The sequence below is a fragment of the Mesoplodon mirus genome (assembly GCF_964341445.2).
Source record: "Mesoplodon mirus genome assembly, chromosome: X".
In the NCBI taxonomy this organism is placed as follows: domain Eukaryota; kingdom Metazoa; phylum Chordata; class Mammalia; order Artiodactyla; family Ziphiidae; genus Mesoplodon; species Mesoplodon mirus.
The window spans coordinates 114728358-114746529 of record NC_138981.1 but is presented as its reverse complement, the minus strand read 5'-3'; the positions used below and the strand labels follow the sequence as shown (position 1 = coordinate 114746529).

Sequence of the window (18172 nt, the reverse complement as noted above, 5' to 3'; positions counted from 1 at the left end):
TCAGTGGAATGGTGTGCCAGATTGGGCACGAGGGTTTTCCTTCAGCTCACTTCAATTAATTTGTCTTTACTAAGGGCCTAAGTGTACAAAGTCCAGTGTGAATTCCATGGAGGTACAGAAGTGACAAAGATATAACTCTTGTTTTCACAAGGTATTTCTAGTATTTTTCCTAAAGTATACGATGTACATTTTCACATTGGCTATGTTGGCTATGTTTTTGAGAACTGAGAATTCTTTTTTCCCCCCAAAATGTAGAATGTAAGCAACTGAAAATAAAGCATTATCTTCTCAGAAGGTGATATTGCATTAGCTTTGAAGTCAGACAAATGGGTTCAAAGTCAGACAGTGAATCCACTGCCTATTTGTCTTAGGCAAGTCACTTAACTCCTCTGAGCCTCAATTTCCTCAGCTATAAAATGGGGCTGTCTGAATCTGATTATGAATTGAAAAGCCCTTTGCCTTAGTAAAATAACACACAAAGAAATGCAACATAGTGTCTGGCACAAGGGAGACATATGTTAATATTCATACTTATTTATACAGAAGTTCATTCAGGCTTTTGACCAAAAGTGAAAAAAATAGCAAATCTACAAGTAATTTAACCAAATCAATCATTTAGAATTGAGAAAACTAAGAAAGCTGTTGCCATTGTTATCGTTACTACATGAGTATAAAAAAGCTAAGCTTTAAATTATAATGCTGTACACCTGAAACTTATATCATTAAAAAAAGAGCTAACAAAATAGAAGAATCAGGAGCACTTTGTGCGCAGGAGGTCGCTCTTCTATTAACAGACTCCTCTACACATCGCTCACACACCCCTCACTTCCTTCACCACTTTCCTAAACTTGGCAGTTCCCATTTGTGAACTTCATAGGGATAAATATCAAGTGCCATTGAAAGGTATCAGTAGCATAAATCCTGTGTGGAGTGTCCTCTCAAATGTGTGCTTCACTATAGAGAAAAAGCATTTTCATCTTAGGAAGTCTCTGAATAGACTGTGCTCAAAGTGCCCCCTACCACAGTCTTCAACCTTCTTTTCCACAGATGGTTCTTTGCTCTAAAAGCATTATCACCTTTTTTTACTCCAGTAATAGCTTCGTTCTGCTCTTTAAAAAGAAATTGGGGAAGAAATTGAAGTGCGTTTCAGAATTTGTTTCTACTATCATGTCTGCGAAAGTATCATATAATTATATTGCATTTCTTTTTTCAGATTGGCAAGTTATGTGCCCATTCTCAACAACGTCAGTATAGATCAGCTTATTATCCTGAAGATTTGTTTATTGACAAGAAGGTATTAAAAGTTGCTCATGTAGAACATGAAGAAACCTTATCCAGCCGAAGAAGGTAAGAGATTTTTTTTTCTTTACTTCAGCATACAATTAGCAATTGTGTTTTAAGGTCAAAAACCATTGGAGGGATGCTTCTTAAATACATGTTATTTAGTTCTTCTGAGTAGAGTGTTTGATTAATTAAGTCTATCATCTGTTAATGTTAAAGAAAAAAGATATTGTATTATATCCAAGCCATATTTAAATGTAAATTTACCATATGTAAATATCCAGTACAGCAACACAGGGTGGAATAGACTTCTCTATTCAGGATCTTTATTGATTAAACAAAACCTTTTCTGTTTATGATCTGGTCTCACAATTCCCTGGCTTGGTTTGTGACTTTCCACAAACAGTGAGTCAGGGGTGAGTTCACCAAAGAGAAACTGGCAAGACACTCATGTGTATACACACACACTTCACACTCTACACACTCTTTAAAAAGATTTTTTTTTATTTTATATTGGAGTATAGTTGATTAACATGATGTGTTAGTTACTGGGGTACAGCAAAGTGATTCAGTTATACCCATACAGGTATCCATTCTTTTTCAAATTCTTTTCCCATTTAGGTTATTAAAGAATATTGAGCCGAGTTCCCTGTGCTTTACAGTAGGTCCTTGTTAGTTATCTATTTAAAATAAAGTAGTACACACTCTTTTAAGAATGATAAAATGAAGGATTTGGTTTCTGTTCCTTAAGACAGCAGTCAAGGGACCAAACTAAAGTTTGTTGTTTATTCTCTTCATTCCTCCTCCCCCTATCCAGATTCCCTCCTTCCCTATTCTAGTTTCATGGTTACAAATAAGGGGTGAAAATTGGATTGGGAAGCTCAACACAAATCTGGGAGAACTGATTTCCCCAAAAGGACTGCACAGGTAGCCAACCCTGCCCGTGGCTTAAGAATGCTAGACATGAGTTCTGCCTCATGATGACTTTGAGAGGATTGGGAGAGATTGGCCTAGAGATGGAAAATTAAGAGATGGAATAAGTAATAGTCTCATATTTGGGCTAAATTATTCCTTTCACGTCCATTTACCACAGGAGATTTTGAAACGGTAACTTAGGCATATATGACACAGTTTAGAGTGAGAGAGGGCAATAAGGGCACTTGGGAGATAGTCCTCCAAAGAAGCATTTCAGGAAGTAACATTTTCTTTTGGTGACTTCCAACCTAATAAATTTCTAGTTTCCCTGTAGCAGCAGTTTTGAAGTGTGATTTGAGAACTCAGGAGTCCCAGAAAAACCCTTTCAGAGGGTCTGTAAGATCCTCCTTTTACTAACTACATATCTATGTGAAGCTGGCTTTTATTCATACACTTCAGCCAAAATAAAATATGGCAACACATTAAATGCAGAAGCCAATGGGAGAATTTAGCTAACTCCTATTAAGACAGGCAGTAAAGATATTTTGCAAAAATGCAGAAGCATTACCGCTTTTCTCACTTTTTTCATAAAAATGTAATTTATGCTAACATATAAAGACTTATTACTGTTAGTTTAAAATTAATAATAAATTAAAAATATTTTTCCTGAGTTTTAATTTCTAAAACAGTAGATATCAATAAATATATGTCATGTAAACAAAAGCTCTTTGGGGTCCATAATAATTTTTAAGAACCCTTTGGAAAAGAAAAAAAGAAAGAAAGAAAAGGGACTTCCCTGGCAGCCCAGTGATTAAGAATCCACGCTTCCACTGTAGGGGGCGTGGGTTCCATCCCTGGTCAGGGAACTAAGATCCTACGTGCCGAATGGTACGGCCGGGGGTGGGGGGGACCCTTTGGGTTATGTTGGTTATCTAGTGCTATATAACAAGTTACTACAAAACATAGTTATTTAAAACAGCAAACATTTATTATCTCACAGTTTCTGTCAGGAATTTGGGAGCCGCTTAGCTGGGTGGTCCTCAGTCTCAAAGAAATTTTGGTCAAGGTGTTACCTGGAGCTGCAGTCCACTGAGTGTTGACTGAGGCTGGAGGGTCCACTTTAATGGTGGCTCATTTACACATGGAGCAAGTTAGTGCTGGTTGGTTGTTTGAAGGAGGACTCAGTTTCTCACTGCACGGACCTTCTGAGTGTCCTCAGAGCATGGCTGCTGGCTTCTCCAGAATAAGTGAGCCAGGGAAGAGAGCAAGGAGAAAGCTGAGATGTCTTTCACGACCTAGTCTTTGAAGTGACATACTGTCACTTCTGACATATTCAATTTGCTAGAAGCAAGTCACCAGTTCTAGTCCACATTCAAGGGGAGGGAAATTAAGCTCCACCTCTCGAAAGGAGCAGTATCAAAGAGTGTGTCGACTTTTTAATTTATTTACTTATTTATTTTTATTTATTTATTTATATTTTGGCTGTGCCACACGGCATGTGGGATCTTAGTTCCCCAAACAAGGATCGAACCTGGGCCCCTTGCAGTAGAAGCACAGAGTCTTAACCAGTGGACTGCCAGGGAACTCCCTGGACATATTTAAAACCACCACAGGGGTCCTGGCACCAAAATACTCTGAGAACCATTTCCATATACCATAGGGGTTCTTTGGGAAAATTTTTGTCTTTCTGGGAAGACAAAATTAGGCCATTTCTCCAGGCCCTCTTTAGCCCCTTTCTGTCCTTTGTCCATTGCTCTCCATTGCTTTCACTCTTTGCCCAAACCACCTGAGGAATTAACCTCACTTATTGACCTTTAACTAGTGGAAACCTCTTGCATATTGCACTGAAGTGAGGAATTTATATAATATTATAGATTAATTATTTATAAAATATAAAATAAAATAGAAATTATAAGTAATATAATGTTTGTTTTATATATTATTATATTTATATTACATTTATAGTATAATATTAGTAAAACATTATATATATAGCATTATTATATATATATTATATATTGTTCAATTCAGCAGAAATTTGGGAAACACCTATTATGTGCCATAATGTATACTGTGCACTGGAAATCAAGACACAGTCTCTGCTCTCCAAATCAGTCTAATGTGGAAATAGACTTAAATAGCGATCATTTCAAAACAGTTTTGTAAGTGCAAAGAGGCAGCCTACAGGGAAGGAGAGAACCTCTGCCCAGGTATAGTGGAGGCTTTATTGAGGATGTGGTATATTAATTTGTAACAGAATCACATGCAATGCTTTTTCAAAATAAACACAGTATTCCAGTCGCATTTTGAGATCACCCTGTCAACCTAGACACATTGATAAGTAAATAGGATGTTCGTTTATTAAGGTCCTGCTGCCATGGCTTCTATCTTGGGCTCTATGGGACCTATTCCCTTTCGCCTTACCAGGGAGGGCTCTATGGATGTTGATTCCTCCAGGGAAAGAAAAAAATCGGTAAATGAGTTTTTGGCTAAGCACCCAGATTTGATACTTTGTTTAGATTGGTTTTTGAATGTGTTGCTAACCCCCAAAGAAAAGAAAGGATAGTAAGAAAAATTGCAAAAGCCCGTAGACTTAAGTAAGTGGTAGTCAGGCAGGGCTCCTTTGGGTGTTGGGAACATGAGCCCACCCCATGGTATTTCTCATCTTTTTTGCACACTGAAGCAAAACTGAGATGGAGCCCTTCCTTCTGAATTCTCTGGCAGAATAAGAAAATAAAACAACAGGAGAGTGTCTGATTTCATTTAACTCTGTCAAATAGCATTGTAACCCCTCTTAGGGAGAGTGGAGAATAGGGGATTAAGATGATCTCTTGCTAAATGCACTGCCCCCTGCAATCTGATGTGGCAGGGTGTTAGAACCTCTGTACATTTCTCAGTATGTTCTGCACAGGATTTCACACTGTCCAAAAAAATATATGTACCTCCAGCATCCCTCGCACCCATGCTCCAGCTCCATCCTCTGTGGTTAAGAATATGATAATTATAAAGGAACTCTATTGTAGCATTCAGTCTGTGGAGGTTGTGAGCAAGCTGTCTGAATTTGATTGTGAGTTGAAAAGCCCCGTTGCCTTATTAAAATAAAAACACACAAAGAAACGCAGGATTCCTTTGGTAGCATTCAGAAGTCATCTGTTTGTTTTGTCTGCCCCCAACTGGGTAGTCTGCAACACACAACTAATCTTAGAAATAGCTTAGTTCAATTTAAAGGCGATTTGATACTCAACTGGTGGCCTAAGTATGGGACTCAGCATTCCTTTTGGATACAAATATAGAAAATATCTGTCATCAGATTTAAAACAGTGAGTGTAGGACAAGATGCATAAGTGGTACAATCAGAATAAAAGAAATGACATTTTCACAGGCCTTTCCAACTCTAATATTTTCAGCTCCTCTCAGATGTCAGGCTTTCCCTCCTTTGCCCTATTGAATGTCTCTTTCACCACTTCCCCTATGATAATGTGTACCCTGTCATTTGCATATCGCCCATAAAGTTTGGTATTTTATGACATGAGCAATATCTTTCCCTTTTCCAAACACAAAATCTGTAGTTGAATATAGTCCATTCAGCATCTACACACCAAGCTTCTGGCCCAGATGCTAACCTGTGAGAAAGTCACACAGTCCCTCCACCCTTGTGAAAGTACATCTACGTATTTCCAGCCTTCCCTGTCCTGCACTCCCCCTCCTCCCTTTCCTCTCTGACTTGGTCTAAAGGGGCAGTGGATTAGGTGACACTAGTAAATGACCTAGAAAGAAAAGAACAAAGGCTGATCTCAGCTCCCTGGTCCAGAATCAATGCTTACTCCCACTCCCTCTCAGACGGCTACCTTCCACCCTCTGAACAAAACAAAGTATGTCCTGAGTGAATCGACGAGTTTCAGGTCTGGTGCAAGTCATTCTGCCCTAAATAGGACTCTACCTCTTTCAACTTTTGTGAACACCATCTATGCTGGTGTAAGGATTAGGCTCTGAGGACTAGGAGAAGCTCCTAACGTAGTTAGGGAGACAGACACACAAATCATTTTGATGCATTGAGGGGTGAGTGCCACAACAGAGCTGTGTACAGAAGAGTGGCCGCGTCATAGATGGGAAGGTTAGCAGCTCTCCTGCGAAAAGGTAACTCTTGAGCTGGGCCTTGAAGGAAGAGTAGAAATTCAACAGATGGAGGAGGGAAAAGAGGGTATTCCAGGCAAAGGGAACAGTGTGAGAAAAAGTGTGGGCTAGTCTCTGGAATGTAGAAAATTATAGCTTGGGGTCAGGCCATGAAAGGTTCTCTGCAGCAGAAATAAGTGTGATTCTGCATCATTCTAATGATAAATAGTTTATGGGCTTTTCTGTGTTCTTTTTTAAATAATGAGCTCATATTATTTTATATTAAGAAAAATAAGATCCTTAATGATAAAGGAGAAAAGTTCAGGATCTGCAGCTGGGGATGAAAGGCTGCTTTTTACTTGCAGTGGTTTCCAATTAGTGCTGCTTTGATGCTTGCCCAAGCAAATCATTGCAAGAAAGCAAAGGGAATCCCCTCGGCCACAACCCAAGAAGGGGACGCTTCTCTTGAGGATGGTGGGAGCCCCCCAGGGAAGATCACGGGCGCCTAGCTGCAGTATTTCAAAATGGCTCGCGCATGCAAAGGGGCCCTGTCCTTTAGTTCCACATTTAACACATTGAAGAGACTCTTTTTCCTGAGTAGACTGCTGTGAGCAAGCATTGGGTTTGTCCCAAGTGAGAGCCGTAGGGTTCACTATTTATATGTCAAATGGTATGTTTGGCATGTATGATTAGAATAAAGTGGAATTCGAATCAAAGAGCATTCCCTTCAATCAAATTGTTTCCCCATCCCGGGCAACTAATTGTCCAAACTTTTATCCTTTTTTTTTCCAGAGACAATTCAGTTGAGCAGACTGCCTTAGTTCACGGCTGGAGATTCTTTTGTTGTCTGTCATGGGTTACTAGCACAAAGAAAAGAAATCTGGACTGAGTCATACATGGGTAATTAATATGTCACTTAATTTAGTTTCAGGTATCTTTCTTCAAAGAGATAAATAGAAATATATGCAACTCACCTCCTTTTAAAATTATAAGCAGGGAGATAGAAAGCTTTATTTAAGAAAAGGTAAAAATAAACTACACTTAATTCCCATGCCAGAACAAGTTTAGGAAGGAGTGACGAAGAAGAGAAGAAATAAGACAGGCGCAGTAAACCCAGTAGGCAGTAAACTACTCCTGTCACACTCTGCTGCTTTCAGGGCTGTGATGTCAGAGGACGTTATTACCTGTTGTCGCCCTCTTTTGAAAAGCTCATTAACTCTCCAACAGTTTAGAAAGTCTTCTACCCTGAAAAATAGGAGGTCTGGCTTTCCTTTCAAAAATAAAAGTTTCTTTGGAAACCAAAATTTGTTTTCTCACAGTATTTAGAAGCTTTTGCGTGAAGGAATGGCCTGCACCGTAACACTGTGTTTGGGGAGTGTTGGCCAGTTTGCTAAATGTGCTGGAGCCCTGCTCCTTGTTCTCACTGAAGTGGCTACTGCCTCATCCCACAGGTCCTGGGAATTACTTGAAAACCAGCATTTATTTCATTATTTTGATGTTCTTTTCTAATCAAATCTACCTGGGATTCTAGGTGGGTTCTAATGGGAATAATATACACTGAGAACAAAAAAGAACTCGGTGAACAAGCCTATCAAGAAGAATAGGTTGTAGAGAAATAAACATAAAACTTCACTGGGAGAGGAAAGTCTAGAAAGGAAATATATCCAAATATTAAGTGTGATTATCTGGCTGGTAGCACTATAAATAAGGTTTTTTCCCCCTTCTACTTTTCTATATTTTATAAATTTTCAATAGTGACCATATATTTCTTTTATGATGAGAAAAAAGCAGACTTCATTTTATAAGATGAAGGAAGAAATAGATTTTTACCACTGTTTGCAGCTCTTGCAGTGCTGAAGTTGTGGCCCTTATAAATTTCTTTTCTCACCCTTCACCCGGGCCGTTGTTTCATGTCCACCCAAACCTGGCTCTTTCCGAGCTCTCCTGATCGTCTCTTTCCACTATTCCAAGGAGTATCTCTCTCTTGTAGACAAAGCCTCTCTTTCTCTGAGACATATTTCACCTCTTCTCTACCCTTTTTTGGAGGTAAATCTCAATAACAGCTTTATTGAGATATAATCCACACGCCATACAATTCATCCATTTAAAGTATATAATTCAGCTGTGTTTATTATTTTCACAGAGTTGTGCAACCATCACCACAATCAATTTTAGAACATCTTCATCACCTCAAGAAGAAATCCCATACCTTTTAGCAATCATTCCCCAACCGTCATCCCCCCAGCCCAAAGCAACCACTAATCTACTTTATGCCTCTCTAAATTTGCCTATTCTGGACATTTCACATAAATGGAATCATATAATATGTGATCCTTCATGATTGGTTTCTTTCACTTAGCATAATGTTTTCAAGGTTCACCCATGTTGTAGCATGCAGGAATACTTTTTTTAAGACAGAATAATATTCCATTGTATAGAATATGTGTTTGTTTACCTACCTGTCTCGTTCCGCCTTTTGGCTATTGTTAATAGTACTGCTATGAGCATGCGTGTATGTGTACTTATTTGAGTACTTGCTCTTAATTATTTTGGCTATATACCTAGTAGTGGAATTGCTGGGTCATGTGGTAACTCTATGCTTAACTTTGTGAAGAACCACCAAACTATTTTCCACAGTGGTTGTGCTGTTTTACATTCCCACCAGCAATGTGTGGGAGTTCCAATTTCTCCCCACCCTTCCCAGCACTTGTTGTCTTTTTTATTATAGTCGTCTTGAAGTGGTATCTTACTGTGGTTTTGATTTGCCTTCCCCTGATGATTAACCTACCTTTTTAAACTCGACTTCATCTTAGCTTGTTTTCCACATTTGATACTCAATTTCAGATTCTTAGACACAAATCCTTGTGAAGGCCACCACCACTTTCCTACCAGGCAAAGACCATCTAAACTGCTATACCAGATTAGTCCAGTGATTTACCCAGCCCAATAGCTAGCTAATTTTTGAAAAAGAATAACAGGAAAAATATTTAGGGAGAAAACATGGTTGTACTCTTTAATACCCACCTTACAAGATGAAGTATTATTTATCTTGCGCATGTAAAGTTATCTGGAACTTGAAAACAACTTAATTCTCTTGCATACATAAATTTATCTGGAATATAATATATATTTCATATATATACTATATTTATATTCTACAGGCTCATAATAATGGAAATAAATTGCCAAATGGCTAACACTGTGGAGGTATTACTCTGGGCCAGGTACTATGCTAAACACTTTACATGCATTGTCTCATTTAATCATCCCAGCAACCTATCATTTGCTTCATTTTACAGATAAAGAAACTAAGCCTCAGAGAAGTTTAGAATCTGTCTAGTAAGGTTTCACTGCTAAATAAGTGAGAGAGTAACTGGCATTTGAAACATACGTGGGTCAGACTCCAAAAGCAGTGCTCTTAGCTCCTACTCCTAATGGGTTTTAAGAGGCTGTTCTGAGAATCCAGCCATCACTATATCATAGTTCCTAAATGAAGCTGCGTTCTAAATTCAAAATAACTAATTCAGAAGCAAGTTTTAAAAACACTCTCTCTCCCTAGGTCCATCCTGTATGTAGTATGGAGGTATTGAGTACTCTGTGAAGCAGGATGGTCTTTTATTTCCCCAAGTTACCTTGTTCAAGTTTCAGAGAGATCCCCGAGTTCTAGAATTTGATGACCTAGACATTATTCACAGTCTTTGTGGCTTTCTTAGACTTTTATTTTGACCCTACCAAGTAATATTCCTTCATACTAAAGTCGGAGGTCTTAGGTTTATCGCAGCCCTTTGGCCCCTTGACATTTAGATAGACCCTCTCTGCATCTTCTCCAGTTTGTCAATGATCTTTATGATCAGCCAAGAAAAAAACTGCAAGAGTTGGGAGGCTGGAAGAAGTTCAGAGTGTTCTGTTTGTTTGTTTGATTTAACTTCTAGGGAAGTCAAATTGGAAGGCTTTGCTATGAGATTCAATTTTTCTTGCTATGTGCTGTGTTAGCGAGAGAGAGTTTGAAGGTAGGAGGAGGCCTAAGGGAAACTCTTTCATTAAAGGGAGGGCCATCACTTCCCATAGACTAATGGCTGTATTCCATTTCCTCATGGAATGAGGGGAATTACTCAGCCTTTAGTCTTTCAGTTTCCACTCTTGGGAACCATATTATTACCTTGTAAAACAGAGCATCTCCCCTATTAGCATTAACTGAACCCATCTTTTTCCTCTGTGAGAAACTATAGTGTTGACTTTTATCTTCAGAGCCCTATATTGAGCCTCTTCACTTTGGAGATTGATGGAGCTCAGCAACCAGCAGTAGGCTGTGAGGGTTTGAGCATAGCAGGAAGTAACTGCTGGGGTATCAGGAGTTATATATGTCTCAATAACCCTTCTCGAGTTGTTCTGTACATCACCCTGGCTTTACTGTGACCCGCGCCTTTGTGAAGATGTGCTGAGTGTCGTAAGCACACTCTCTCTCTCTCTTTCTCTAAATTATTAGTTGAAATGAATTGTTTTATGGTAATAAAATGGAAAATGGCATTAAATGCAAGACAAAATTTCCACCAGTCTTCCTCTTTTGGCCAGATCTGAGAACAACCCCCAGAAGGCATTTCTGGGCTTCTCTAGAGGCCTATATATCAGGTCAGTCCATTGTTAGCCAGGAGACAGTATTGCATAATTCCTCCACTGCCAGTAAATTCCCTGGTGAGAGTCTCTAAAAACTTAGTGAAGACTTAAGATAGACTTGAATATATATGAAGTACTCTTTAACTTCCTTTCTACAAGGAATGTTGCTTTAGAAAATAAAGAGTATTTTATTTTGGTTTGTTTACTACTGGACATCTATTGCATAGATATTTTAATATTTCTTAATAAGCATAAATACTTCTTTCCAGTCTATAGTGTCTTATTTTGTATGTCCATGTACATCTGAAAGAAGATAATAGGCCAAAGGTTTTGCTGGGTATTTATGGGTGTGTGTTTATACATATTTGCATATATAATACGTTCGCTTGGTGTCTCTCTCTCTCTCTCTCTCTCTCTCTCACACACACACACACACACACTCACTCATAACATGAAAGCCAGAGCAAATATATAATAAAATATACTAGGACCCCTCCCACCCCCATAGGAACCACAATATATAAACAAAGAACAAAGAAACCTTCCTCCTTTAGCAAATATGAGTTTCTCTGATGATATTGTCAGGAGAATTTCACAGAGCTTATACTGCTCTGAGCACCCTGCGATTCTGATCTGCAACTATTAGCCAGAGTCTATATGGAAAGGGGCCATCTCTAGGGTAATAGCATTGTAAATTACAATCAATGCACTCAGTTACACTCAGAAACCAAAAGATATGTAGTGCTCCGGTGTGCCTTGTAATCAGCACCTTTGAGAATGCGGGTAACAGCATCTGAACAAAAAATAGAAGCTGAACGTGTTAGAAAAATGGATGGTGGAATTAAATCATCCTTCTGAGAGGAACAGCACCTTATATGGCAGGCAAATTTTTTTCTATCATTTTATTGATTAAAAAAACCCTAAATTGTGACCTTGTAGCCAAGAATGTCTTTTTAAATCATTTATTGCTCTAATCAGCCTGGCAGAGCCTTTCTGTCATGCTGATAAGGAAATTAAACTTTCCTCATACTGGGTTTACTTGCATCTTATACACAGATGTTTTGTTTTTCTTTCAGGGAACTAATTCAGAAGTTAAAATCTTTCATCAGCTTCTATAGTGCTTTGCCTGGCTACATCTGCAGCCATAGCCCTGTGGCTGAAAACGACACCCTTTGCTGGAATGGACAAGAACTCGTGGAGAGGTAATCTTTTTCTAATGTTAAATATAGCAATATTTGAGGAATACTTATCATATGTTCATCTCAATGTTATGTCTTCTCTCCATTTCATGAGAAAAATTCTAGAAAAAAACATACACATGAACATCTCTGACGTGGCGGATGCCATCTATAACTTATAGCCCTCATAGAACTTACAAACTTTGAAGCACATGGAGAACTATGGATTCAGGAACATTTTACAAATTGTAAAGCATAAAACAAGTCTTTTTTTTGGGGGAGAGGTGTTTTTGGCTTCTTCCATCTTCTCATTATGTGGGCCCTTATTGATTGATTGATTGATTTGAAGAAATCATATTTGTACTAATAGCTGTTATTTATTGAGAGTTAACTGCATGTTAAGCACCATGCTAAGTGCTTATATGTATTAACTCTTTTTATCCTTACATCAGTCCTATGAAATAGCATTATCTCCCCCACCCTGTGCCCCGTGTTCTAGATGAAGATAGAGGAAAGAAGAAAGGGGAGGGAAGGAGGAGTACCATTTCACAGTATTTTTACTGAAATGTTTAATCATTTGAGTGTTTCTTAGTATAATCTGTGCTAACATTCGTCATCTCTGAAGAATTTGCTTATTGCTGGAAAGGAAATAATATATATTCATTTCTTCAGCAAATATTTACTGAGCATTTTCTAAGTGCCAGTCGTGTCGAAGAGAAAAGAACAGGCAAATTTTCCTGTCCTCAGTGAGCTTTCATTCTAGTGGGCTAATGGTATTCCTAACCTCCATTGCTTTGCATGTGTAAGGAATAGCTTACAATTAAAGAATTAAATCGGGAGGGTAGAATGCTTAGGAAACCATATAGAGTTGATGAACATGCTTTCAAAAATGTCTGTGCAAGGGGTAGCATGTTGTAGAGGAGAATACAGAAGAGACCTGGATGCAAGTTCTGAATCTTTCACTGACCAGTTGTTTAACCAAGGGCAAGCGACTTAATCCCTCCGAGCCTTACTTTCCCCAACTAAAAGCCGAGATGGTTGGATTAGAGCACCTCTAGCTCCGGCAGCCTGTGTGTTTCATTTCCTTATGGATTTATACATTCATCCATACCTTCAACATTTATGTTTGAGATACTATGTGTTAGGCACCAAGGTAGCAGTTAGGGATATGAGGGTGAACAAGATAGGCAAGTTAGGGCTTCCCTGGTGGCGCAGTGGTTGGGAGTACGCCTGCCGATGCTTGGGACATGGGTTCGTGCCCCGGTCCGGGAAGATCCCACATGCCGTGGAGTGGCTGGGCCCGTGAGCCATGGCCGCTGAGCCTGCGCGTCCGGAGCCTGTGCTCCGCAACGGGAGAGGCCACAACAGTGAGAGGCCCGCGTACCGCAAAAAAAAAAAAATAATAATAATAATTTTAAAAAGATAGGCAAGTTACTTGCTTTCAGGAGCTTACATTCTAGTGGAACCCAATATCCGGACATAGGATAATTAATCATTAATTAATCATGGAATTAATTAGCAATGTAATGTCACGGGCAGAGGAAGGCTTTGGAGCCAGATGAACTTGGATTTGCACCTCAGTTCTGTTACTGACTACGTGTGGCCTGGGGTGAGTCACTTCACCTAGAAAGTCTCACGGTCCTCTTCTGTAAGGAAGGGGCATCTCACAGGGTTGTTGTACCTAGTAGGTGAGGTAAAGCCCCTAGCAGACTGGCAGATACTGGAAGCTCAGTTCGTGTTACTTCTCTTCTTTCTCCCTCCCCCCCCACCCCTCCTGTTCCCAATGCAAAGTAGAACACATGCCTGAAAACAGCTTGTTTCTCAACTAAGCTTTGTACTGACCTGGAACAATGAGAATGAGGTGCTAATGAGACTGAGGTTGCATGCCACCCTGGAGATAGACTTCTCTGTAGCAAATGTGAATCAGGCTGGAGGGATTAATGGCCCCATGCAGCCCACTCTAGAGAAATGGTGTATCTTTATCACCCTAAAATCTCTGTCAGGTACTGAATAGAATCATGGAAATGTACCTAACTGTTACCACATATTCATTTAAATTGTCAAAGAAGAGCAGTTGGTATTTGGCTTTATAAAAAGCAGACGCCTTAAAACAGATATAAAGGATATAATATTTAAAAAGGAAAACGCCCACAGGTCAAATATGTGGTTCTTGCATAAACTTGATGAGAGACCATCCCAATGGCTTACCCACTGGTATATTAAGATGGTGAAAAGTGAACAATCCCTGAACACTAATTTGTTTTAAGCAGCATATCTTGTAACCATGGAAATTTTGGTTTATATTTCTTTACTAAAGTAATCATTCATTTATTTACTCATTTAACAAATATTTGAGTACCTCCTGTGAATCAAGCACTAATATGTTTCCTCATTGTTGTGATTGTTTAGAGCAAATGTTGTAACCCCACTGGATATGTCTTCCAGTATATCAGATGATCCAGTTTTAGTTAATTCAAAAGAATTTCTTGTCAGGCAGGCCTATTTTTTTTAATTTTTATTTTTATTTTTGGCTGTACTGGGTCTTCACTGCTGCGCCTGGGCTTTCTCTAGTTGCGGTGAGCAGGGGCTACTCTTTGTTGCAGTGCGTGGGCTTCTCATTGCCATGGCTTCTCTTATTGCAGAGCACGGGCTCTAGGCGCGTGGGCTTCAGTAGTTGTGGCACGTGGGCTCAGTAGTTGTGGCACGTGGGCTTCAGTAGTTGTGGCACGCAGGCTCTAGAGCGCAGGCTCAGTAGTTATGGCGCACGGGCTTAGTTGCTCCGCGGCACGTGGGATCTTCCCGGACCAGGGATGAAACCCATGTCCCCTGCATTGGAAGGTGGATTCTTAACCACTGCGCCACCAGGGAAGTCCCGAATTAGTGGGATTTTTAAAAATTGAATTTTACTCATATAAACTGCTTCATGTTCAGTATACTTTCATGAAGGATGTTGTCCTGGAACCAAGAAAGTCCTTTTCTATCAAATGGAAGAATCCAAAGCCTGCTAACTTTGAATGAGTCCAAAAGCTAACTAAATGCACTTCTGCACCATTAAAATAACTCTGTTAAACGTCTTTGTTTAATTTGTTAGCTTTTAATATCTTAAGATATTGAAAATGATAAAATAAAATAAATATTATAGTATGGAGGAAAGCCATTATTCCAAACTCTTACTTGTACTTCTGAAAAAACAATTTTTTTGGAACAACTTTTATTGTTGATATATACTCTGCAGGAATAAAAGAAGGAAGGAAGACAAAGAAGGTGGGAGGAAGGAAGGAAATCAAACGTGTTGGTAGACAGAATAAGGATAATGTAATCCAGGAAGTGACCCTTCCATGGTTGGCAACCTCGGGTTATAATTAACCTGTACTTTAATCACTGACCTAACGCAACGATGGGACTAGGGAATAGTGTCAAACTAGATTTTTACTCAAGAATATACATTTAATAATATGAAGTTCTGTAGCCTGAGGACACGTGTGCCCTCTGTTTGCACCATTTATGAAGATTAGCTTTGCGCTGCATGTCTCATCTATAGTTAAATCCTCTTTCCAGTGCTTTTCATTTAATTTCTCATTTAATTTAGTCTTAAGTAACAGTTGCCAATTCATATTGTCAAGTGGCTTGTGACTTTGTTGCCTTTATAGGTTGGATTTGTGTTCCTTTGAAAATATTTTACTTTTAGTCAAGAAAAGTTATGAAAATCAAGAATCTTGAAAGAGAACAAGACTTGTCAGTGGAGACACCTGATTAAAAAGAAAATATTGACGTTGAAGAAAATATTGATCATTATCCATGTCAGCTGGGTTGTCATAGCTGTTTATACCCTCCTACTATGGACGTACAGATCTTTCAACTTTTAAAGAGTCAAACAAGTCATTGTCTCTCTAAATAAGGTCATATTTCACATCCTTTCAATTTTTATCTCTTATGAATAAAATCAGTTGAACTATGCAGGAAAAGAAAGTTTTCACAGATCTAGTCTCAGGGAGTACCACATAAGCATCATTTGTCCATCTCACCTCCCCCTCCCTCCACCACCTCCTCATCTTGGCTGGAGATAAATATTGGCTTCCAGGATTTCACAGAGAAATCTTCAAATTAGCAAGCTTGGCTTGTGTGAGGTATACTCCATTATGAGAGTCACCATGTATCATACAGGCAAAGATCTCCTACCATTGCGAAAGGCAGAAAATCCTCCTTCTTTTGCCTTTGTAGACCTACAGTGAATTTCAATTACAGAATCTCTGAGACCAAGAGAAAAATAAAGGAGCCCATAGAAGTAAGCTAACACTGGGCTTAACAGCTAAATGTAGGGTTTGCCTGTATGAAGAGTGAACAAATTAGCAAATACATTCTCAAACACCTTTTTAGAACTGTTAGGCCAAATATCTGGATAATTGGCTGAAATCTTCACCCTTCTTCTGGATGGTCTGATACTATGTAAGTCCTGTTTTATTGTTTAATCAAGTTTATTTTAAAATAGCATAAGAGAGAAACTGAACCTATACATGTTCAAAAACCTTAGTTAGAAAAAAATACTGGTTTTTTTTTTCTACATTTAACATCTGATAATGCAGGTTCCTTCAACAAAGATTGAGCACTTACTATGTACGAGGCCCTGAGGGGCATCCAGTGATAGGCAGAATGCAGTGCCTGCCCCTGCTGAGGAGTTTACAACTTAAGGAGAAGAATGAGAGGAAAAAAGTCAACCAGCCTCCTTCCTCAGCAGTCCAGGGAGAGCTCCCCTCAGAGCCGTCACAGCAGAGGCTCCTACCCATTTGTATTGGGCGTGCATGCTAGTGTGTGTGTGTGTGTGTGTGTGTGTGTGTGTGTGTTTTATTAAGGTGAAATTCATATAATATAAAATTAACCATTTTAAGGTATACAATACAGTGGCATTTAGTACATTCACTATGTTGTACAATCATCACCTCTGTCTTGTTCCAAGACTTCGTCATCACCCCAGAAGAAACCTTATACCCATTAGTGATCTCTTCCCATCTCCCCTTCCTCCAGCCCCTGGCAACTAACCAATTCTGGATATTTCATATAAATGGAACCATTCACTTAGCATAATGTTTTTAAGGTTCATCCAAATTGTAGCATGTATCAGCACTTCTTTTCTTCTTGTGGCCAAATAATATTTCATTGCATGGGTTTAGCACATTTTCTTTATCCAGTCATCAGTTTTCCACCCATTTTTATATTAACCCTGAGCAACTACTGCTCTAATCAGGCTTTTCCCACCATTTCTGAATCAGCTTGGCTCACCCTTAACCTTGAGGACAGGACAGCCTTCAGGTCTCCCATCCCCATCTTACTTGACCACCACCTAAATGCTAGCCTCTCCTCCACCTGGCCTCATCTCTATATTCCTTTGCATTTTTTCTCCCCTGAGTCTTTTTTTCTCTCAGCGCTGCATGTATAGTTAGCTGGTCTCTCCTGCAGTCCGCATACCTCCTACAGGAGTTTATACTTCCCTAGTGACTTTGAGGTTTATCAGTTCCACATATACAACTACTAATACTTTGTGGCACGATGCCTCAGTTCCCTCTGTATCCAGTCCTAGCTGGTTTTGTTGCTCCTCTGCCATTTTGCTGTGCTCGATGGGCCTGGATCAAGATGTCAGCCCCAGAATATTGCTGTTATCTTCTGGCTGATAGATCTGCGTGGCCACTTTTGTTCATTATGGATCAGTATCCATTTTGTATTTTCTCAGCATGACTCTGGGACTCTCAGTGGAGTACATGGGGCACCTGGCATTAGAGAATAAACTCCCTGAGATCCGCAGGGGCACATTGCAGTGAAGGTGTGTCCTCTCCCTCCTATGCAATCTTACCTTCCATTTCACTTGAGAAATGATATACGCACACACTCACTGCAAATTCTCCCTTATTTCCACTGATCAGACAAGTCTTCCAATGTTTATAGCACCTCTCCAGGATTTCTCTGCTTAATTGGAAAGGCAGAAGCAGGAATATACAAAGCAATTATTTTAATTCTCAAGGAGTTTTGTTCTTGTCTCTAAACCTTCTGGATGCTTCAGAAAAATAGCGTAACGAGAC

The 18172-nt window shown here is 39.3% G+C and overlaps 1 protein-coding gene across 1 annotated transcript in view; it reads left to right on the top strand.

The window, feature by feature from the left end:
- GPC3 (glypican 3) overlaps window positions 1-18172 on the top strand; it is a 439276-nt gene that overhangs the window by 275429 nt on the left and 145675 nt on the right. The window contains exons 4-5 of the mRNA XM_082610706.1: window positions 1214-1347; window positions 12000-12125. Coding sequence (XP_082466832.1) covers window positions 1214-1347; window positions 12000-12125 — 260 coding nt within the window. The remainder of the gene's footprint in view (window positions 1-1213; window positions 1348-11999; window positions 12126-18172) is intronic.